Raw genomic sequence first — 16,913 nt, forward strand, 5'->3', positions numbered from 1 at the left:
AGTTTGCAGTCTAAACACACAAACACTTCTTATACATGAGCAAATATTTAACTGTTTGTTGAATTCAGTAAAATTGACTCGTGATTGACGTCTGTGCCAACCCATGCAGAAAGCCCGAAAGAAGCAGGTAGAGGGGTCTGGCGTAAGCGAGAGTGAATCTGGATCATCGCTGGATACAGACAGCGACGGCGTGAGCAGCAGTGATATCGATGATCTTGGAGAGGAAGAAGATGATGATGATGAAGATGAAGATGAGCAGAGTAAAGACAGTGAGGAGTCGGACTCAGAAAAGGAGCGGCAGAAGAAAAAGAAAATGAAAGTAAGATGCTGCTCATATTAGCTTATTACTTTTTCTGGGCAGGAAACCAAAAGGTTGCAGGTTCGAATCTTACCATTGCACCACTGAACCACAGAGTAAACCCCAGATTGCTCCAGTGCATTGGAAGTCACTTTCGAAAAAAGTAACATAACAGAGGTCACTCAAAAATATTTAGGCCTAAATTTAAGGTTTGTGGATTTGAATTGAATGTAAAATTTGAATTACATGATTTTAACATAAACTCAATAAACATAGTCAGTCATGCATAAATAAAATGGTTAAAAAAACAGGGAACATTTCTATAATTTACATAACCAAGTTCATATATTTATCATCAATAAATCAAATTTGTTTCAATCTCAAACATTTTAACTAAATTAAATGTCCCACAGATGGCCATATTTTAACCACAATTAATAATAATTATATTAATTCAACTAAATATATTTAATTGTTTTCACAGTGGACAGTTTTATGCTTATTCTAAGCAAATTGAATAAATGCATTTAAAAATGTTTAATAAATGTATTTAAATAAATTGTCATGATTTACTTTCTTACTCATTTAATTTATGTATGACTGACAAATATGAATCACATTATGTTTATTTCTTTTTTGAATTTCAGTGGAATTTAAATCCATGAATCTTAAAATAGGGCCTAAATATTTTTTGAGTGTGTTAAAGTTAGAGTAACAGAAACAAACTGTTTAATGCTGAGGTTCAGTGAGAGTGATTGTTGACTGTTTTTAGTGTTAAAAAAAACTTCTCTCTGTCTTGTTTGCTCAGATTGTGACACCAAACTCTGGGCTCAGTAAGAAGGAAAAGACCAGGCTGTTGGCAGCCAAAGACTTCCACGGAGGCCTGCCGGGCAGTGCACTTTTAGAGCCCTCTCCAGTGCACCTGCATCGCTCTCCACCTCCTCCAGGCCTGTCTCAACCCCCTCTGCTGTCTCTTTCGAGCAGCAGAGCCAGGGAAAGACCCCTCCACACCAGCGTCATCCAGTCCACAGGCCTGGCTGCAGCCGCTAAACCGTTAGCACTAATCGCACAGTCACGTCGAGACATTTCTCCCAAACATTCTCCACAGCATCGCACCTCCTCTCCAAAAACCACATCAGCCACTACCAAGCCCCTCACTTCATCACCTCAGCCCCTCCCACTCTCGTTATGCTCCTCCCCCAAACCACTCTCAGTCCCCTCCCCTCCTAAACCCCTCCCCCTGTCTTCTTCCCCCAAACCGCCCCCTCTCACCCCTTCCCTCAAAGCGCAATCTCAAGCTTCCTCCCAGAAGTCCCAATCTCCAGCGCTGGACACTCTGACCAGCAGGAAGTTTCTGGAAAGTTCTCTGGCACAAGTCACTGCTGACTACAGACTGAAACAGGTGAGTAGACAGTCTGCCACGGTCTGGCAGGAGAAATGTGAGACTGTTCATCCTTCAAGTCCATACATTAATCCCGCTTTTCCCTCAAGGCCGGTGTCCACATTTTCATTTTCCAGAAAAGCAAACCAGCTAAAGCAAATTCTCCACAGTTTGTGTCCGTATCTTTTAAGCCAATTTAGGATTATCGCTTTTAGGGTGCTGTTGGTATTCAGGACGTGTCTCTCCTTATTGACCAGCCTATTTGAAAAGGTCAGAGTAACGGAGAGGGAGAATGTGAGGGGGAGAGAGAATTATTTGTGTGTGTGTGTGTGTGTGTGTGTGTGTGTGTGTGTGTGTGTGTGTTTGTGAGTGTGTTGAAGACCGAAATGCAGAGAGAAGGACAGAAAGGACAGCTCCATTCTCTTATCAGTAGGACTGGCTTCCCTACTGTGTGGCTTTAGTTGGTAAATGAAAGTGACAATGTGCATCGCTTTATTAGAATTACTGAAGCAAAACCAACAGGCAATTAACTCCATGACTTCTTAAGGGTCCAGATTTCAGCAAATGAGTGTAATAAATGTGCCTTTTCCTCACCTCTTCTTTTGTTGCCTTGAAATTACTGTTGAAGAGATTAATATAGTTTTTTCTTCTTCTTGTAATTAACCAGAGTGGTTTTATTATTATGTTACGGTGAGGAACAGTTTCATAATATTTTGATTTTATTAGTGGTGCTTACTAAGGCAACTAACAATGTTACTCCTGCTCATACATGAGGATGTGGTGTTTGGGTTGTCTGAATACTTCCTGAAAACATGTGGCTTGTTGAGGTGCTATTACTTTCCTAAGTGATCAGATTTTCATCTAGCGGTTAATAAAAATGACATGAAATGAAAGTTTACCAAATCTTTTTTTCTAAATACATGATTTTAATAATTGATCTTACTATGAATGATTCATCCACGTATACTTTTTTTTTCACTTCAAAATTTCACAAAAGGTCACAAGACAGATCAACAACCGATGGATAGAACCAACCAAGTTCCCGGCCTACTTCTTTTTTTTTTTCTTTTGAAAATCTGTTTCACTTTGGGTCCACAATATGGAATAAAACTTGATCTGTTGTTGCTCCTGTTACATACTTAAGGGGTTTATTACGATGCTTCAGAACTTCATAGACACCTGGAGGTGGGCTTCTTGGCAACACCATCTAGATTTCCCTAGCAACCTCATAAAACAGCAGTTTTCTGAAGAAAATGCAAAAATTAGGTTTCAGTTTATTATTCCAATTCATTCATGTTCATGAATCTGGAAACTATAATGGTACTATGAAGATTTCGAGCGTTGGTGCTGAGCGGTTGAAGGAAGGCAGTGTTTGAGCATTCCTTCTTTCTTAATTAATGTTGTGGAGCTGATAGAGTCATGGCCACGCTGTTGTTCTCTGTTTCAGTGAGTCAGAGCAGCATTATGCTCACTCACACTCTTCCTCCACCAGCACTTAGGCCACATGACAACCAGCGCAATTACCACATCTCCACCTCTCCCTCTCTGCTGTTTTTCCCCTCTCTCTTTGTTTATCAGTCAATTTGTTGTTTCTTGCTCCTCTCGTCTTTGCTCTCAGTATACATATCTCACTTTCTCTGAAGATGTGCTTTGTTCAAGGAAATCAAGTCCTGTTTCACTTTGTTTCAAAAACAGTATTCCTCTACAGCAGTACTTGCTGTAATACTGATTTTGAGTAATAGATAAATAGATTAACAGTATAAATAGATATAAAAATAATTAAATATAAAAGAAATAAAAAGTGTGTTTTATTCTCTTATATATCAGATGTACGCATACTCCCATGTGGAATGTTGATTTAAAAAAAGTTTTAAAAGTGATTCCAACGATATTGTTCCTCTGTGTTGTTATCGTTATAGCTGAGGTGTGCAGTTCACGATTGTCATAAAATTATATGTGCTAAAACTTTATATTTATAGCTATCATTAAAGTCCTTGCTGTGAACGGCACTTTAAATTAAAATAGGGGCATTTCAGCATCATTACTCCAGTCTTCAGTGTCACTTGATTCGTCAGAAATCATTCTAATATACTGATGTTGAAATTTGTGCAAAGCTGTGCTTCTTAATATTTTTGTGGAAACTGTGATACTCTACCGTTTGCAGTAAGAAAGATTAAAAAAGAAGAAGAAAAAAAATGAATACTTTTAATCAGCAAGAATGCAATAATTTGATCAAAAGTGACTACAAAGAAATTTATAATATTACAAAAGATTTATATTCGAAATAAATGCTGTTCTTTTTGAACTTCCTACTCATCAAAGAAACTAAAATATTATCCAGAAAAAACTTTTTCAGCTTTGATGATAATAATAACCATTACTAATAATTGAGCAGCAATAATCACTGAGCATCAAATCTGTATATGTGACCCTGGACCACAAAATCAGTCATAAGGGTCAATTTTTTGATAAACTGAGATTTATACATCATCTGAAAGCTGAATAAATCAGCTTTCCATTGATGCATGGTTTGTTAGGATCTGACAATATGTGGGCGAGATGCAAAGATTTGAACATCTGGAATCTGAGGGTGCAAAAAAATCTAAATTGTGAGAAAATCGCCTTTAAAATTGTCCAAATGAAGTTCTTAGCAATGCATATTACATATCAAAAATTAAGTTTTGATATATTTACAGTAGGAATTTTACAAAATATCTTCATGGAACATGATCTTTACTTAATGTCCTAAAGATTTTTGGCATAAAAGAAAAATCGATAATTTTGACCCATGCAATGTATTTTTGGCTATTGCTACAAATATACCCCAGCGACTTAAGACTGGTTTTGTGGTCCAGGGTCACATATTTGAAGGATTTCTGTGACACTGAAGAGGAAGTAATGGCTGCAGAATATTCAGCTTTGCCATCACAGGCATGATTTACATTTAAAAATATAAAATAATTTACAAATAATAAAAAAAAAATAGTTCTTTTAAACTGTAATATTTTACTTTTTTCATTTACTTAATATGTTTCTATTAATGTAACTTTGAAACTTGTGCTCAGCTTTTTAGTAAATGAGACTGGATGTGACACAGACTTGTTTTAGTTTCTTTCCATCATCGTTCTCTTTGTTTTTCCTTCTGCAGTCTTTCCTGTCCCAGGATCAGACGTTTCCTCTCCAGTTAAAGAAACAGCAGGACCCATATAAGATAAAAAAGAAGGCGGAGGCACTCACGTCCTCTTCCTCATCTTCATCCTCCTCCTCCTCCACACTCCCTCTTAAGCTCAGCTCTGAAGCGTCAGGTAGGACCAAGCCACCTGCAGCGCAAGGTGTGTCCTCCTCCAGTCTGCCTTTCTCTCATGGCCTGCTGGGTCTGGGCCAGCCTAACGGAGTCATCCTGAGCACCCAGGATGTGCCGTTGGCCCTAACCACCAAACCTCGCTCAGACGTGCCCGTCAACCTCAGTACAGGAGGCCGTAAGAGCCCCGCCTCCGCGTCTCCCACTCCTAACCGCACCCGTGAGCCCCGGAAGAGCAAGACTCCCAAAGCGTTAGAAGCCTGGAGGGGTTTATCCCAAAACCACCTGGTGCAGTCTCTGGTGGACCTGTTTCAACACAGCGGAGCTGAACAAAAGCTGCCCAGCAGCAAAGACTCAGATGACTCTGCTGAGGACGAAGACGATGAGGATGATGATGTGGAGGATGAAGAGGATGATGATGAAGAGGATTCAGATGACAGTCTCTCAGGTGAGATGCTTAAGGAGAGAGGTTTTGTAAGTGCATTAAAGAAATAGATTGTTCAGAAATTAAAATGTGTTAACTAATTACTCACTCCAAACACAGACATCCATGGGACACAAAAGAGAATTGTTTTAAGAATATTCTGGCTGCTCTTTTCCATATGACAAAGTGAATGAAAATTTATTTAAAATAATAATAAAAAAAGATACTATGAATTATGAAAATAGTTTATGATATATGATTGTGGATGATGAGAATTTCAGTGAATTATCCTGACTAATTCACAATCAAGTCAGAATGTTTTTTTTGTTGTTTTTTTCATTTTATTTCATCTGAAATCCTGATCCAATTTAACATGCCTTACATTATTTCTTACTGAATATCATTGCGTTTTCACTAGGAAATGCATCAAGTTATGAAAGGATTGTTTTAAAGAATATCTTGCCACTCTTTTCCATATGATTAAATAAAATGGAAAATGTATCAAAAATTACCAAAAAAAAAAACCTCTCCATGAAGTTCTGTGGAAATCGGTCACGGTATATAGTGGTGGATAATAAGAATTTTAGGTAATAATCCTTGTAGTCAGTATGAAGTTTGAGAAATTTATTTTTTATTTTATTTTATTTTAACCTGATCCAAAGAAATATTGCTTAAATGAATTCTTACTGAATATCATTTCATTTTTATTTCAAAATGCATCACATTATGACAATTAAATATGTTGCTATTGTGCTATTTCAGTTTCTCTTTAAAGGAACAGTCCACCTAAAAATGAAAATTCTGTCGCCATTTACTCAACTTCCAAAACCTGTATGACGAAACACAAAACAAGATATTCTGAAGAATGTTTGTAACCAAACATTTTGGCTTCCGTTGACTGCCATTGTATTTTTGTCCTTACAATGTCAAGTCAATACAAACCACAAATTTTCATTGCTACGTGAACTATTTCTTTCATTTGGTTCATTGGTGCAACCAATGACACAAGACATGTTATTATGATCAATTCCATAAACACTGTCTCATGTCCTCTCCTGTCGCCTTTTATTTCTCAGAGTCAGACAGTAATTCAGACAGCGAGATGAATGGCTCAGAGGGTGGTAAAAAGAAGCGCAAGGATGGAGTCACGGAGATGGACACCGATGGAGAGAAGACTCCTCAGAAACTCAGCAAGGGGTTTTCCCATCTGAACTCCTCCTCCAATCACGGCCTGTCTGACTGTCTGCCACTAAACCTCCAAGTCATTAAGCCCTCCAGTGTGGCCACACCCACCATTGTGAGCAGCTCCGGTGCCTTGACCTATCACAGCTCTCCCTCCTCATCGTACTCTGTTGGCACCTCTCCAGGTAACCACAGGCAACGTCATTACTAAACTAAAACTGGATATGCTTGACACCTTCCTTTGGAGCTCTGTCAGTGTCAAAGTGTGCATGGGGTTGAATATGTGTCGTGTGTACGCGTATGCCCTTTTGTTTGTGTATTTGTCTGTGTGCAAGCTGTCACACTCAGATGACGGAGTGTCTATTTTTAGAAAGATAAATGGTGGCGTCTGGCATCGCTCGGCTCCCTTTGTGCCCGTCTATTTGGGTGTGCGTCCTTGGACCTAGCCGTTGTGTCTGAGCTCTGTTTGGCCTGTATTCCAGGAAAAAACCTAAACAGAATTAATATTAAACTCTTTCCATTAATTGTGTGTTTGGTTTATACAGGGTCAGGTTTAGGGTTAGGTAAATGTAGCTGGTAACAAGAGCTCTTTGTGTGGTGTCTGGGTTAACCCTGGTACCCGTGTTTGCCTTAACCTGTTAGCTGAGGCACATCAACCACCCCTGTTTGGCTGACTTAATCTGTTTTTCCTTCTGAAGCTAACAGAGACATTTGTTAAACAAAACACTCACAAATCCAGCAAACATGGCACACAAGTGCATCTGCTCTTGGACGGCGTTCAGCATCCCTCACCGCGATGAATGAAACGCTTTTTCTAATGAAGCCGAAGTGTGTCCGTTGAAAAGCGCGAGGAATCTGTAATAAGCTGAGAGGAGTTACTGTGATGATTTGTTTTTGGAGCATTATATGAGCTGCTGAGAGATTCGTTTAACTCTCGTTTTGTTTGCAGACTTCACTTCTCAAAAGGAGAGAGATGAGAGTGATGATTTTGTTAGTTTCTTCCTGTGGTTTTTGTTAGTGTCACTACTGGTATTACTCATATTTTGAACAACACCTTATCTCTAAGCGTTAAATTTGAGAGTGTAGCTTGTCTTGCATCGCTTGTGCTACAGTCAAATCTCTACCTCAAATCACGTGGCTTGTTTAGGAGAGCTATTAGTTTGCTATTATTTGATCAGATGTTTACCTGCCTAAAAATCAGGCTAAATCCCCCATAAATTTACTCTTTGAGAGGTTTCCAAGTCAAATCTAAGTACCAAAATACCATATTTGAGAATTGGAAGTGGGTTCTTTTGATGCATAAACTAGGTATACGTAATATGTAGGTACTATGTCAATTATTGGCTGTTCTCTTTTATTTAATTAATTGTACTGGTTTTGCATGCACTACTGTTCAAAAGTTTGTGGTTGGTAACATGTTTATTAAATGTTTTTGTCTCTTATGCTCACCGAGGCTGCGTTTATTTAATCAAAATACAGAAACATAACATTGTGAAGTATCATTACAAATTAAAATAACTGTTTAATAACTGCTAATCTTTTTTTAAAAATGAAATGTATTCCTAAAGCTGAAAAGTAATAATTTTTTTTTTTTAAAGAAAAAAAAAATCTTACTAACCCAGACTTTTGAACAGAAGTTTGTATCAGTCAATATTGTTTATCTATTTGTTGATGCTCATTTGTCCTATTTTTTTTCTTTTTACATGCAACTTCTTTTACTTAATTAATTTTTACTCTTTAAAAACAATTATTTAATAACCACATTAAGCAAATCTTAGAATTATTATCCATTTTTCATTCTGTAAATTAAAATGATGGCTAAACTTACTTGATTTTAGTTTTTAAGTGTTTAATTTTTAATTTATTTAAAAATACTTTATAATTTAAATCATTACCATTTTTTAAATTTTCCATTAGCATATGAAACTAATTTGCTTTTTTAGTATTGCCCAGAATTTTAATATCACTGAACCCCTAGTAACCACCATTCTAGATGCCTTAGCTACCGAATTGAAATGCCCTGGCATTTTAGAGGCAAGATTTATGCATGCAGGCACCATCAAAAGCAGAACAAATAAAAATCGACGTTTTATTTGATGTTGTTTGCTCATTATGTGAGTTGTAATTTGTAAGAGATGATGAAACGGTTTGCTTAAAGTGTGTGTGTTATAATGTGTTTTGTCTGGCTGTTGTCTTGTCTCAGGCTCTGCGAAGAGAAAGCGAGTGATGAATGAAGATGATTTACGGATTCCGCTGGAAATGGGGTACGTTTAAATATGACACACGCTGGTGGCAGCATGACTCAACACCTGTTAACCGCCGCTCTGCATTCTGTGCTTCTAAAGCAGCAGAGCACACAGTCTCATACAAACATCGCATTAAAACTGCAGATGTTTAAATACTCAAATCAGAATTCTTTGCTCTATTATTACAAACCTGTTCAAAAAGCAGCGGTAGCAGCAGCATTGCACAGTGATGGTGTAATGGCATTGTACTTAGATGTTTTGAATGATTGTCATATTCACATTCATAATTCATATTCAACATATTTGCATGATATCATGGTATTATGAAGGTACATGTGAATGCCACAGCAAAAAGTTATATGAAATAAATTCTAGAAAAAAGGTTTTTAGTAATCTCAAATCTACATTTACAGATAACATTTACACATTATTGAAACTTGATGAACCAACATCATGCCTTCCTGTGACTTTTTTAAACATATTTTACTTGAATTGTTTTTGTGATTTTTATTTTTATTATTCAGTTTTTTCTTGTCTGGAAAACAGGCTTCCTGCCTACATGCCTTTAAACAATCAATCAATCAATCAAAGTACATGTATTACAACGCCCACTATCATATAAAATAAAATTAGAATTAAAAATGGCATAAAAATGAGTTTTAGTTTATCAAGCAGTTTTTGAAAGTTTGTGTGAGTGTGTTGTATTTCGCACTTCTTCTTCAATGTGTATGTTGTTGTTCTAGCTGGCAAAGAGAGACCAGGATGAAAACAGTGGGCGGTCGGCTGCAGGGAGACGTTGCGTATTACGCCCCGTGTGGCAAACGACTGCGACAGTACCCGGATGTTGTAAAGGTAACCTTTACCCGTCTTCCCCGCTGCCTCACACTTTGACCCCCCCAAAACGCTCAGGAAGCCCCACTCCCCACCCCTTTCCTCTCCCAGTGCACCATTAACAGTTATTGGTGTAAAATCCAGCAGTTTATTTAGGTGATCTGGTCACTTTTAGCTAGCTGTGCACTGTTATGGCAAGTGTGCTAGGCTGCTTTCAGTTTGGTACCATTATAGTGCTAATGGCTCTCTGGATGTCCTGTCTGACAAAATCACTATTATTCTCTCTTCTGTAGTATCTGTCCAGATATGGAATAACTGACATCACACGTGATAATTTTAGCTTCAGTGCAAAAATAAGGGTTGGTGACTTCTATGAAGCCAGAGAAGGACCCCAGGTGAATGCCTTTCATCTCCTCTTTTTCTTTTTTGTTCTTTATGTTCTTTTTTTCTCTCTGTCTCTCTCGCTCGTATTCTTTCGCTCTCCCTGTATCTCTCTTTCATCTTGAACAGGGCAGGGAATTTGATTGAACCCCGATAGCCTGAATTTCCCCTTTTAAACTGTAGGGAGTCTGTGCAATAATCAGCGCTCGTTGTTTCCGCAGGGTGTTACTTCATGTTTTGTCTGTCATGTGTGTTGAAAGAGATTCTTTAGATTAAAGATACAGTGGAGCAAACGTTGGGACAGTTTATTGATTAAAATTTAAAATCGACTTTCTTGTTTTTTTTTTATTTACTTTATTTTGTGCTTTTTCATTTCATTTGCTTAAATTGGATCTACATTGAGAATAAAATGTCAGAATATTACCAAGTAAAAAGTAGAGTGATTTATAGACTCGCATGATCATTAGTGATGTGACGCTCTTCTAGGGAACCAGACTAAAATAGGAAACTTTCTGTTTCTACCGTCATCTTCATAAGTGTGACCCTCCTCTGTCCCCTGCTTCCCTCAGGGTCTGCAGTGGACTCTTCTGAAAGAGGAAGAGGTCATCCCTCGTATCTTGGCCATGGAAGGTCGGCGAGGTCGTCCACCCAGCTCGGAGCGGCAGCCGAGGAGCGGCAGCGAGGTTTCAGGCAGCCGGCGGCGAAAAGGCCGCCCCCCGAATCTAGGAGAGAGCGAATTCCCAAGTCCCTCCGAGGCCAAACTGCTGCGCAAGCTGGAGGCTCAGGGTAAAGTGCTTCTTTTCAACTTATTCACCTCATTCATAGATAATAACGCATGTATTGATGGAAGAGATTTGTCCGTTTTCCTAAAAGAAATCGCGCGACAGGCGGCTCAGATGAAGCTCATGAGGAAACTAGAAAAACAGGCACTCGCACGGGCTGCCAAGGAGGCCCGCAAACAGCAAGGTACTCCAGGCTTATGAATACCACTCTATTACTCACAATGGCGTTCAGACATCTCGCTTAAGCCTCGTTCTATCTCTCATTCAGCTATCATGGCTGCAGAGGAGAGGAGGAAGCAAAAGGAACAGTTGAAGATTCTCAAACAGCAGGTGAGTTTGAGAATAAAACCGGTTTTCGGTCAGTCTGAGGGTCACTTGGTATGAGATTACAAGCGTTAATTCAGAACGGAGACCACCGGTGCTTCTACGGCTGCAGCTTGGCTGCCAGTCGACTTTTTTAAATGCACAGCGGCACTTTCAATTAACAGACTTCCTCCTCCTCTCCTACCAGGAAAAGATAAAGCGCATTCAGCAAATCCGTATGGAGAAGGAACTCCGCGCACAGCAGATTCTCGAGGTACGGAGTGACTGCGGAAAGAAAATAATAAATTAAAAGAGTTGAAATAGGCTTAACATTCTTAAAATACACGCCACCCCTTCAGTTCCTGTTTAACATGGAGCCCGGACCACAGCAGAATCACTCACCAGCATTTTGGGGCTCTGAGTTCTGCATAATTTTCGTCAGGACTAATGCTAAATTGGTTTTGGTGGACAGTTTTTGAATATTAAATTTGCTGCCTCCTGTGTTTCAAACCAGAGGTAAATTAGACATAAAAGATTTTTTTTCCATCAGACAATGGCAGTTCTTGCATAAGTAGCAGGAGGAAGACACTGTTTACTTTACTCACCCAATTATAGAGGCTTCAAAAGTGTTTTAGCCGGGCAAAATCAAATTGGAGCTGACACGCTTGGCAAGCCATTCTGAACAGGATTTCTTGCTGTTTGTAATTACGTATTTAAATTTTCAGCTAATTCGCCTTTGCTTTCTTTTTATATTGCCGTTGTCAGAGCCCGAGGAATATTGAATAGTTTTGAAGATCTCGGGGCTGATTCTGACACGGACTTGAAGAGAAAACATTCTCAATCACTGACTCAGTGATCTGTAGCTAGAGAAAGCGCAACAGTGGCAAGACGTGAGACAGAAGGGCTTTCCTCTGTGTGTGTGTGTGTGTGTGTGTGTGAATGTTTCGATGCCAGCTCTCGCTTTTCCTCTCGCAGACACATCAATCAAAGTGTTAGTATAAGTTATAAATAAAACAGATGTTGGTTTAGCATGTTTAATTTAGGTTTATACCCAGCACGGTAGCACTGGTCTGACCCAGACCTGTTTTGCATTGGCAGGCAAAGCGGAAAAAGAGAGAGGAGGCTGCCAATGCCAAAATGTTGGAGGCGGAAAAGCGAATAAAGGTCAGTTTGTGAGTGAGAAGAGATGCTACACACCTACTCTTGCGCACTATGAATCATCGCCGTGGAAACCCCCACCCCCCACCCGAGAAAACTTCCCTCGCTCTCACCTACCCCGGCAAACCATTAACATTCCTCGACCACAACAAAGGAGCAGAGCCTCTGTTTGACTGATGTCTGCCGGCCTATGGGGGAAAATTAGCTTGACATCTGGATTTTTGCTGTTGTTGTTTAAAATGAAAAACGCACAGTGCATCTTTTTATGTCTTGTACACATGGGGCCCTCACTAGAATACACAACCTGCTCTAAATAGCCTCCCTTATTTGAATAAAGTTTTTTGTCGAGTATTATGACTTTTAGTCACGTCCGTTAGCTTTGTAGCAATCTTGTGGGCTTTCTTAGGGAAGTATGATGAAAGTGTTGTACGGTATAAATAATTTGATCTCACAATAACTGTATACCACGATCTAGTTATTTTGTGGAAAATTCCATGTAAAAAATTTTAATGTATGGGGTCATTTATTTATTTATTTTTTAAGAAATAAATTACTTTTAAATACCTTAACATTCTTTAAAAAGTAAATAACATTGATAAAAAGTGACAGTACAGACTTTTACATTTATACATTGAGATTTAAATACATTTTCTATTTATAAAAGTGAATCCTTTATCTACAAAATATTAAGCTCATAATAAGACTATTAATAAAAAAAACTGTTATATTAAATTGTACTAATATTTCAGTATACTACTATTGTACTAACATTTTTACAGTTTTTGTATTTTTAATCAAATAAATATGAGCATATGAGACCTTAAAAAAATTACTTACCCCTTTTAAACAGTACTGTATTAAATCAGGAATTTTTCACCTGCGATCTATTAATAAAATATATTTAATTTTCAATTTCTTTTTTCTTTTCTTTGGTAAAATAACAAGGTTTCCTTTATAAAGTAAAAATATAATTTTGTTGTCTTTACAACATCCCACATAATTTTTCCCTTGCAAGGAGATCATCATATTTTGGGGATCCATGGTATCAAAAATAAAAAAAATAAAAATTCTCACTTTTTATCTAGTAGCCTATTGCAGAATACTATGGGCCAGTTTTACTAACAGCTTGCGCCAGTGGAAACCGTCTTTTGGCGCTAAAATAGTACTGTCAGGTTTTACTAAAGACGCACAGTGAGAATTTAGCGCTGAAAAGGCGTGGACACATTCATTTTTTACCTTATTGAATATGCATTTCTAGGAGTTTCCCTTTCAGAGGCAAAATTTATGGGAGGAGAGTATTAAAATGAATCACGCAAAGAGATTTACTAATGTTTGCACTAGTCAAATTGCTGGCATTTGTGCCATTATTTAACCCCCAAAAAACACAACAACAAAAAAACTAAAAACAAAACACGTCTTAAACTATTTTGCGCTTGAAATGTATGCAATTTGTTGCTAGGAGGAGGCACCGCAGAGAACAGAGGGCGTGTGGTAGAAGGGAGAGGATTTTTCCACACGTATTAATTTGTTTGGAAAGAACACTTTATCCGAACATATCGTTTGCCAAGCCATGTTATTTTTAATTTGCTTCAGGAAATAAAAGAGGACTTGGAACCCTCATCTAGGAGTCCAGCAATACCAGGTCTATCAAAACTGTTGCAACCCTTCATTTTTTGGCCTCCGGTTCTTTTCAACGTAATGCCGAGTTCACACTGCACGATTTTCAAACTCGTCGGATCGCTGTTGTTTTCACACTGCGTGACTATCTGGGGTAGCATTCAGTCGCTGCTGTGTTCACATTGCACGATGGATCGGCGACAGGGACTTTCACATTGCACGATTTCACAATAGGAAGAATCGCCGACAACTCTGTCTGATCCGCAAACTACGTTTCACAACAAAACACACGCGAGAAGTGATAAGGAAATAACGCGAGAACCTGCGTGCGTCAGCCCGTTGTTCTCGAGCGAGACTGGAAGTATTAAAAAAAATATAGCCTGCAAATTGTCTGTGCGCTAATTTCCAGCTACAAAAACAAAAACAGATTATGCAGGAGGGAGATGCAGGGAACAGGGATTGTGTTCTGCAAAGAGTGGTAAATAATAATTTGCAGTAACTGTTATGATGTTGCGGCTGGTCAAGCGTTTGTGCTTGTTTCTGTATGATATAATTTGTACAAATTAAAATACTGATATGATAACTCCTCACGGAACTTCCCTCTGCCCTGTATCTTTGTCTCTCATTGGCTGAAGGTCATCGTGATGTAGTTTTCAGTCAGAAATCATTGCACACAGCGTGATTGTGAATTTCCGACAGCTCGACAGGCGACGTGTCGGCGATTCTCTCAGATCGCGTCTTTGATAATTCACACTGTGCGATTGTCACTCGCGTGAACGAGCTCCAATTTGCCTCCGATGTCGGGCATTTGTCGGCGATTTATTAAAACCTGTCGGCGAGTGAAAAATCGGGCGATCTGAGACGCGATCTGAGAGAATCACCGACACGTCGCCGACGCCTGTGAAATATTTGACATGCTAAATATCTGGAGCTGTCAGCGATTCACAATCCTGCTGTGTGCAATGATTTCTGACTGAAAACTACATCGGCGATGACCTTCAGCCAATACAGGGCAGAGGGAAGTTCAGTGAGGAGTTATAGACCATATCAGTATTTTAATATGTACAATTATATCATACAGAAATGAGCACAAACGCTTGACCAGCCGCAACATCAGCATAACAGTTACTGCAAAATTATTATTTACCACTCTTTGCAGAACACAATCCCTGTTCCCTGCATCTCCCTCCTGCATAATCTGTTTTTCTTGTAGCTGGAAATCAGCTCACAGACAATTTGCGGGCTATATTTTTTTTAATACTTCCAGTCTTGCTCGAGAACAACGGGCTGACGCACGCAGGTTCTCGCGTTATTTCCTTATCACTTCTCGCGTGTGTTTTGTTGTGAAACGTAGTTTGCGGATCAGACAGAGTTGTCTGCGACTCTTCCTATTGTGAAATCGTGCAATGTGAAAGCCCCTGTCGCCGATCCATCGTGCAATGTGAACACAGCAGCGACTGAATGCTACCCCAGATAGTCACGCAGTGTGAAAACAACAGCGATCCGACGAGTTTGAAAATCGTGCAGTGTGAACTCGGCATAGTAAATCACAGCAGAAATTTCCCCTCCGATCGGCGCTGTTTTGGAATTGCGCTCTAGCGCTAATTTGCCTTGTTTAGTAAAACTGGCCCTAAATATTTTATTTATTTATTTAATGCCAAACATAACATAATTGTCTGGAATTTGAGTTCAAACAAGTCAAGTCAAGTCACCTTTATTTATATAGCGCTTTTACAATACAGATTGTGTCAAAGCACTTAACAGTATCAAATTGGAGGATAGAGTGTCAGTAATGTATAATGATAAGATTAAACACTCAATTTTCAGTTAAAGGCATTTCATTATTAAATTCAGAGATGTCATTGTCTAGCTCAGTTTAGTTTAAATAGTATCTGTGCAATCAAATCAGCGATAATCGCTAGAAATTAAGTGTCCCCAACTGAGCAAGCCAGAGGCGACAAACACAAACGCATTCGTACATACATGCATAAATTATTCCAACCATTAGCCTATAAAGAATGAAATACAGATGCATAAGTGCCAGAACAGTTTAAAACATGGATAATCCTACAATAGGTAGGCTACTGTTCAAAAAGCGTACAGACTTAGTTTTTATTGTCGTCTGCCTGAGGGTAAAGGAATAAAAAAAAAAAAAATGTCTGGCCGGATGTGTGGAATCTCTAAGAATTGTTAAGCCTTTTTTCTGCAAACGTGAAACATAAATGTCATCAATGGTGGATCACAGATCACAGCCTATAATATTTGAGGCAGTCTGCACTATTACGAATCTGACTTTTTTGTTGAACTGTGGATCTGCCAAACCACACTATTATTGAGAAAGTTAGCACACTCTATGACAGATCATACCAGCTTTAGATACTCCAAATTTTTATGCCACAATACCACTCAGCACTAGTCTTTCTCTTTAGGGAAAATGAAACCAAAGTTGATGACTCATCTTGTTTGCAGGGGCATGTACGATTGTGTAGATGGTTGACTTGTTCTGTAAAACTCTTCATTTGCTGTTAGCATGTTTTTGGTCAAATATTACACATATCTCGCATGATTTGAGTTACCATTTATATACAGATTACTGCATTCTTAGGATTCTGATTGATGGTTTCATTTTAGACTGTGTCATAATGAGTGTTTTGGTATAGCATTGAATCGTTTTTATGTTTTGTGTTTGTAGGAGAAGGAGATGAGACGCCAACAGGCTGTTATTCTCAAGCACCAGGTCAGTCACCACTCTCATAAATAATAGGTCTCATAATGGCCATTTATATAGTAGTAGTGATTTTTGCTACAAAATGCAGGAGAAAGGGAGGCAAAGAGCATGTTTTTCTTGTCTAGTTCACAGTCACCATGTGAAATGCAGTGCATTATGGGTTAAAAAGTGTCCTTAAATAGATTTGTTCAGTCTTTGCCCATGTAAGAAGTGGCGAGTCTCATGTGGTTGTCTTTAACTTTCTTCTGTTTCTCTCTGGTTAATTTCCATGCTTTTTTGGG

General features: G+C 38.7%; 1 protein-coding gene across 20 annotated transcripts in view; it reads left to right on the forward strand.

Annotated features, from left to right (window-relative positions):
- The window catches only part of baz2ba (bromodomain adjacent to zinc finger domain, 2Ba), an 87,541-nt gene that overhangs the window by 53,651 nt on the left and 16,977 nt on the right, over window positions 1-16,913 (forward strand). For 7 of the 20 annotated variants that reach the window (XM_058778136.1, XM_058778137.1, XM_058778154.1 and 4 more), the window contains exons 7-19: window positions 110-319; window positions 1,107-1,700; window positions 4,828-5,428; window positions 6,481-6,771; window positions 8,790-8,850; window positions 9,576-9,684; window positions 9,957-10,058; window positions 10,614-10,830; window positions 10,918-11,010; window positions 11,095-11,156; window positions 11,338-11,403; window positions 12,228-12,293; window positions 16,597-16,641. In XM_058778136.1, the coding sequence (XP_058634119.1) occupies window positions 110-319; window positions 1,107-1,700; window positions 4,828-5,428; window positions 6,481-6,771; window positions 8,790-8,850; window positions 9,576-9,684; window positions 9,957-10,058; window positions 10,614-10,830; window positions 10,918-11,010; window positions 11,095-11,156; window positions 11,338-11,403; window positions 12,228-12,293; window positions 16,597-16,641 (2,517 nt within the window). Of the gene's footprint in view, window positions 1-109; window positions 320-1,106; window positions 1,701-4,827; window positions 5,429-6,480; window positions 6,772-8,789; window positions 8,851-9,575; window positions 9,685-9,956; window positions 10,059-10,613; window positions 11,011-11,094; window positions 11,157-11,337; window positions 11,404-12,227; window positions 12,294-16,596; window positions 16,642-16,913 lie in introns of all 20 variants that reach the window. The other 13 variants (XM_058778141.1, XM_058778143.1, XM_058778149.1 and 10 more) reach the window with 3 other exon arrangements.

The sequence above is a fragment of the Onychostoma macrolepis genome, chromosome 06 (assembly GCF_012432095.1).
Source record: "Onychostoma macrolepis isolate SWU-2019 chromosome 06, ASM1243209v1, whole genome shotgun sequence".
In the NCBI taxonomy this organism is placed as follows: Eukaryota; Metazoa; Chordata; class Actinopteri; order Cypriniformes; family Cyprinidae; genus Onychostoma; species Onychostoma macrolepis.